Source organism: Macrobrachium rosenbergii, chromosome 42 (genome assembly GCF_040412425.1).
Source record: "Macrobrachium rosenbergii isolate ZJJX-2024 chromosome 42, ASM4041242v1, whole genome shotgun sequence".
Taxonomy (NCBI): domain Eukaryota; kingdom Metazoa; phylum Arthropoda; class Malacostraca; order Decapoda; family Palaemonidae; genus Macrobrachium; species Macrobrachium rosenbergii.
This window is the reverse complement of record NC_089782.1, coordinates 45,558,822-45,566,321: the sequence shown is the minus strand read 5'-3', so window position 1 is coordinate 45,566,321 and position 7,500 is coordinate 45,558,822. Positions and strand designations below refer to the sequence as shown.

The window sequence follows — 7,500 nt, the reverse complement described above, 5'->3', positions numbered from 1 at the left end:
AAGAAATAAGAAAAATATATTTTATGCCATGAATGTAGCTTTACCGCAGGATTCTACGTACAAATATTCGCTTCTGTTTTGAATTAGGAAAGGGAAGAATGAGCCCTAGTAGCTGGCTATTGTTAGTCAATTATTTTAGTTAAGACAAAAAAAAGTATCTCAAGTATACAAATATTCGTTTCCATTTCAAGTTAGGGAAGGGAAACGTTGAGCTCTGTCAAATCAGTAGCTAGACATCTGTGGTTAAGCCCCCGTTCTTTTTTTTTATTTATTGTATTTATTTTTTTTACCAGTATAAAGGATGATAGTCATTGGGTGTTGGTAGGGGGATGGGGTGACGCTGGGGCGGGACAACGCACCTTTGGCAGAGGTCCCAAGGAAATTCAGTTGGTATTTGGTATTAAAGAATGAAATGAGGATATGAGGAAATTCCCCTTGACCCCCTTACGGTTACAAGGGTCCGGGTGAAAGTACAGTAAACCCCGAAATTGTTTCGTTACTTTTGAATGTGGCACATTTTCCCTCTTTCACTTATCTTTTTTTCCATTTCTTTCTTGTGGGTGAAGGGGCAAAGGTTTTAGAAAACAGAACCACAGAAAGCTAATTAGATACTTGTTTATAAAATGCCGTTGTGTCATATTAATTATATATATATAAAATATATATATATATATATATATATATATATATATATATATATATATATATATATTTATAATCATGTGTATATTTATAATCATGTATATACATATATGTTTATATATATATATATATATATATTTATAATATATATATATATATATATTTATATATGTATATACATATATATATATATATATATATATATATATATATATATATATATATATATATATATATATATATATACATATATGTGCAAGTGAGAGAGCAGTTTTTATTTTCTTATTAATTCTGCTTTCCACCAATGAATTTTTTAATGGATTTATAGAATTAACTACATTATTGGCGTAATTTTCCATAAGCTTTCTTTCTGATTCCTTTTCCTTCGTTAACGAAATAAATTTTAATGTATTATGCGATTTCCTCATCTCTATTTGATTATCATATAAGTACAATCCGATTATTGACAGTTCCCCTGACTCGTTAATTTCTTGTTACTTGTTTTAGTATTTCTAATTTCAAACTCAAATGGTTCATTTCCTGTGATTCCAATATCTCGTAATTTAATTTTCTCCCATTGGTTGAATTAACTGTGTAATAACTTATGATTAATTCGTTACAAGAAATCTTTATCTCGCACTTCATGGCTCAACTTCAAAATGCCAATCTTTTGTAAACTATCTTTAGTTTTCTGGCTTTGATATGATGGTTATTTAGTCCTGTAAATGTGGATACTGGCTTTTAAAACAAGTTAATGCCGTAATGAGGGATTTTTTTATTTTACTACTCTGCGTGTGAATTTATAATGTAATTTTCGTTATTTTCTTCTTTCTGGTTGTCCGGAAACAGTTCTTTGGGAATTTAAGCTCTTTCGTTTTGAGGGTTACAAAAATCCGTTGCTTTTGATTTTTTCTTTTCTATTGATTTTAACTGACTAAGGTATGTACGTACCTTTCATTTTATATTCATATATATATATATATATATATATATATATATATATATATATATATATATATATATATATATATATATATATATATATATATATGGTGAAATTCAAGTATACGTAAACAAATAAAGGCAAGCGTATGGTTTTGTATCAGGGCGTAAGCACTTTTCCAAATTTATAGCGAGAGCCTATTTCTTCTTTTGTATCCGTGATATCTGATCCATTTCCAACTCTTCGTAAAACTTTATTCATTCAATATATCCCCGAATTCTTTTCTATACAATTGTCGGATATGACAAAATTTTGAGAACTTCACAGTAATTATTCTCGAAATTGTTGACCGTACAAGCTGTTTTATATTCATACCCTTCATATCTTTATGCATACATACATACAGACATAAAGATTTTAGATACGTAAATACGTCGGTACACTGTGTACATATATGTACATATATATATATATATATATATATATATATATATATACACATATATACCGTATATATGTATACATATATATTTGATATGATAACACTCACATGCAATTTAACTTGTAAAACTCATAAAAAATTTGTTTTCATTTCTAAAACCAAGTCACTCTTTACATAGTACTGTATGCGTTATTATAATAAATGTATTGTCAGTCACTTATTAATTACTTTTAGTTTGTTTTGTATTAAAATGGCCATATTTTTTCATCACTATATTCAACAGCAATGTGATTTTATTTTAAACTGGTCTTAAGATATCTTTTATCATTAAGAGCTTATCATTTAAAAATGGCATCTCGTCCTTAATAATAATAATAATAATAATAATAATAATAATAATAATAATAATAATAATCGTGTTAATTTGAAATTAATCATAAAATTTATGATGATGATAATCATCGGGCGATAACAGTCATGAAGTGTGATATGGAAGGATAATAATAATAATAATAATAATAATAATAATAATAATAATAATAATAATAATAATAATCGTGTTAATTTGAAATTAATCATAAAATTTATGATGATGATAATCATCGGGCGACAACAGTCATGAAGTGTGATATGGAAGGAGAACGTCCATCACCAACAAAGTTCAAACAAATATTTTTCGGATCTTTGAAAGCATCCATGAATAACAAATTTTCACACATTAATTTTGTTATCTTTATGTTGTCATATTTTGACGCATTAAAAGTCCCCGACGAAGCTCTGCAAGTGTTCTAAAACCTTCCACATTATAGAAAGAAAAGATTAGTAACATAAGTTTACACACAGAAAAGAGAGGTTTAATAATAAGGAAGTAATCTAATATTAACTGTATAATTATGTCCAGGAGAAAAGGTTGGCACGTCAACACACTACAGCATCTACAGAGTTAGTACCTGTTACAGAAATGTGTTAGTGAGCAAATGCAACATTCTAAGGTACTAGGGTTAAAAACAACACATGGAAAAAAGGTGCAGGAAATGATAGCACAAACTAACGCTGAAGCTCTTTTATCTTCATGTGACGCTGGACATTTCGAGCAGCTCTACAAAGGCCATTGAAAATTCTGTCATATTTATATAACCATTAAATCATTTTCTGCATCACAGAGTGTGTCAGTTTATGATAATTTGTGCTTCCATTTCCACTTAACAAGTCCGCCGAAACAATATTTTTGGGACATCTGATTAATATTCTGGCTCGTCCTTTTTTGAACATGTAATTTTGGAGTCTGGGCCTAACACCAGAAATTATGTGATTCTGAAATTTAATGCTGCCAAACTTTTTTAATCCTTTTTCGAGTCACTGTCAAAAACTCGTGAAACCTATATCATATACACATTAGGTAACTAACCAACCAGCACTTTTTTATTGTTATTTATAGCAAGTCTTTTTATGCAGCCTATTTTACCACTGACCAGGCAATACACTCGTATAATTTTAAAAAGTAATTATTGAGGGTGAAACTTAGTGTAAATTTTTGTCCTCTTAGGTAATTCTATGTGTGGAGTTATTCATCTATGAACGCTTTATTTATTATACTTTTCCGTATCTGGTAAAGTAGCTTCATTATCTTTATCCGAACACTCACTGGTCATGCGGAATACTATACTGTTTCGTTTTGTTGTCACACCAATGGCTCTCGTTGTTATGTTTATCGCGTTGGATTATCTTTATATTACCCCAAGAACTTCTGCATATCATTTTGTTCTAGTTATTCATGTATAACTTGAAGGATTATTACTTTACCATTCAGACGGCGCGATATTTCAACTTCTTACAAATTGGTTGTTAAGAACTCAATATCTTTGCATAGGCTTTGGAAAGAATCACACCTTGTATTGCAGCCGAAAATAATCGTAACTCATTTTACTCTTCATGAAATTTCAAAAGATCTCAACTCGTTTTGCAAATGAATGTTGCCTTAACTCGTCTGACAACAAAAAGAAAGAGAGCTCTGCAATCGAACTTTGTATTAGGTTGTTTGTTGTTAAACTAATCGTATTCTGCGTTATTAATTAAAACAGTTGATAAATCCCGACTTTCTCTTCGCAAGGATTTATGTTGATCGCAATTTTCAAAATATAATGCAATCGTTCTCTTTATATATGTTACTCTCGCCGTCATACTAATATGAGCGTGTAATTATGTTTTCCAGGTAATCTTAGCTAACGTGAAATTTACAAATTGCATCGTTTTGCATCTGAAAAAAATTTAAGTCCTTACGAAGGCAAGTTAAGATTTTACCGAGAGTGCAATAACTGGATTTTTTTTCCTTAATTCTGTTTGTACGTTTTAAGACAATCGTGATCTTCGCTGCTGTTTTACCATTGATTATCTGGAATGCACAATGACAGTATTGTGTTTCTCTAAATCTTTAATTTCTAACGTACCTGGTATTCACTAGCCCCTCTTACTTAACATTTTGAGCCTTAACTCATATAGTCCTAAAGCACCTGGTTTTTCATATATTTTGTCCTTTCATTCATACAATCATTAATATCCTACGTTTAATTTCAGCTCTAGCTACTGAATAGGCTTTTGAATTTCTGATGATCAATACTTCGTTTGCATTAGGCTGCATCTATTCATTCCTATCAAGCAATTCCTCAGTATGCTCCGTTTGTCCTTTTTTATTGTATTTATCCGAGTATTTTTCCCTTTCTAAGCGCCTAAGAAATTCGTCATTCTTCCTGTAGCTAATATGTGGCTGAAGAAGCTTGTAAATATACTGATAATTTGCATATGATGAGAGCAGATGTATGATAACGTAATTGTGATTACTAAGCAGTAATGTCTGTAAAATAATCCTCTTTAATCTTTTCTTCCTGATAGAATATTTACGCATACTACAGTGATTCCGAAGCAGCAGAATGGTATAATTCATACTGAAAATAATTTTGCCTAATATTTTTCCTAACCCGCTTCCTCAATTCCTAATTTGACTTTCAATGTTCAGTCTTTACGAGTGAGTCAGTTAAAGGATCTATCTCTCCTTCATTAACATCGTCTCCGTCTTATTTACCTTTATGGGGCATAGCGAAGACCGTCCCGCTATCCTGGCGAGCAATTGTGGCGGTCGATGATCTGAAAGGCGAAGAAAAATGATCGTTAAATTCTGGTAGGTAGGGCGATTATTGGTTTGTATGAATGCATGTATGGGTTTCATTGTATCTTGAATGGAATGCTTTTTTAAGTATGGTTATTATAAGTAATAATAATAATAATAATAATAATAATAATAATAATAATAATAATATTTTTAAAATTATTTTTTAAAGTGAGGTCTCTTTCAAAATGAAAATAACAATAAAGGGGTTTAAAACATTGTCAGTCTTGATAAAATAATCTTTCACCGAAAATGGACACTTGAGTTTAATACTGAATTGGTGTTTTCTTTTGGCAAAAGCATTACAGAAGTATCCTTGTCATATAAACTGTATTAGGACTTTTCAGTATGATAATCACCATAGAAAAGGAATGAAAGGAAACAAAATAAATAGTGGTGGAAAAAATAGATAAGAGAATGCAACTAGAAGAGGTAAAAAAAAAAAAAAGTCGGGTCTAAGAGCAGTTATAACGAAATCTCTTGAAGCGATCTCCACTTTTTTCTTTTCTTCCAATCGTCGCGGAGAGTAATTAACCACACACCCGGGGTTATTTGACAACAGGGGTGATTCGTGTCAAAAGGCCGAAATAGTTTAAGGTGTCAAGGTGTGAACACAGACTCCCAAAGGGCTCGGTTGATTTCCACCGACGGAGTGATACAGAGAGGGTGTTGCTCGGCCTTTGTAGTGGACGATGTCCCGCGGGGAATGTCAACAGACCCAAGAATGGGGAAGGCCATCTTCCAAATGCCCTTCTCTCTTCTCCTCCTCCTCCTCCTCCTCCTCCTCCTCCCCCCAACCGTAAGGGCCCCGTATCAAGCCCCTCTTTTGCCTAGCTACGGTACTCTACCCAAGTCTTCCTGCGGTCATGTCTCTCTTTCTCCTTAAACCTTATGTCTAAATGATATAAATGAAGCTCTCTCTCTCTCTCTCTCTCTCTCTCTCTCTCTCTCTCTCTCTCTCTCTCTCTCTCTCTCTCACAACACAACACACGCACTCACATACAGTAGCCTAAAGACTCTTTCTGGCGTCCACGACCAGCAGATTTTGAAGAAATGAAGAGCTCTCTCTCTCTCTCTCTCTCTCTCTCTCTCTCTCTCTCTCTCTCTCTCTCTTACACACACACACACACACACACACACACACACATATACAGTAGCCTAAAGACTCTAAAGACTCTTTCTGGCGTCCATGGCCAGCAGATTTGGAAGAAATGAAGAGCTCTCTCTCTCTCTCTCTCTCTCTCTCTCTCTCTCTCTCTCTCTCTCTCTCTCTCTCTCTCTCTCATATGTGGAAGTTTGTGTGTGTGTGTGAAGACGGCAGCCTCTAATGGTTCGAATCGGTCAAAAGAGGCGCTGTTAATAGGCCTTGATTGTTGTCATCCTTCCAGGGGGCGAGGACTTCCTGGGGGCTTATTTCGACTGATGTTCAAGAGACGATTTAGTTGAACGATTATTATCGTAGTTTCTTAATTCCTTGATGCTGTAGTAATTGAACATAACCAAGTAAACTCCAGTAACTGTATATTACGAAAGGCGATTGTAATATTTTAGGAAAAAATCACGAATCTTGTACTTCATTGGTAGTTAAAATAACAGTGAGGAGTGGAGACTTTCCAGCACCTCCTATGACGGCAACAGAACTGAATTAAAGTTGGTTTCCCTCCATTGTTACGTCTGATTTAAATTATGACTCAATCAAGGCTACATATCTGGAGTCTTACATCACATCCTCTTTTGCTGATAAGGGTGTTAGAAATGGACTGTCTGAACCCGCTTATCCTCCTCTCTCTCTCTCTCTCTCTCTCTCTCTCTCTCTCTCTCTCTCTCTCTCATCTCCATCCTCCTCCTTTCTCCTCCTCCTCCTCCTCCTCCTCCTCCTCCTCCTCCTCCTCCTCCTCCTCCTCCTCCTCCTCCTCCTCCTTCCTGTTCTTATTCACCACCTTGCCGTCTCCATATCCGATAATCATAATGAGGCTGATTATGTTACTAGCGAAGCGAGGTTTTACGGTAAGAATTGATTAGCAAGTAGGATTATTATCTATGTAAGAGGAAGACGGCTATGAATGATGTAGTAGTAGTAGTAGTGGTTGTTGTAGTATGAATGTAAGTAATATTTGTCCTTCTCTTCAGGTGATACTGAAGATGTGTCATAAGGGGCCGTGCCACCCGCAGGGTCCTCGCATCGAACGCCCCGCTGCGAGTTGTCGCCATTGTATGGTAATGGCTGGCCACCCCCTGAAACCCCAGTCATCAACACCATCGCCGACAATAGGCGAGTACAGCTAAAGCTTTTTTTTCTCTCTCTTTTTT

At 34.1% G+C, this 7,500-nt stretch overlaps 1 protein-coding gene across 10 annotated transcripts in view; it reads right to left on the bottom strand.

Moving 5' to 3' along the window:
• Positions 1-7,500, bottom strand: part of LOC136828384 (paired box protein Pax-6-like) — a 223,705-nt gene that overhangs the window by 145,726 nt on the left and 70,479 nt on the right. For all 10 annotated transcript variants that reach the window (XM_067086381.1, XM_067086378.1, XM_067086380.1 and 7 more), the window contains exon 2: positions 5,107-5,168. In XM_067086381.1, coding sequence (XP_066942482.1) covers positions 5,107-5,119 — 13 coding nt within the window. In that variant the 5' untranslated portion in view covers positions 5,120-5,168. The remainder of the gene's footprint in view (positions 1-5,106; positions 5,169-7,500) is intronic.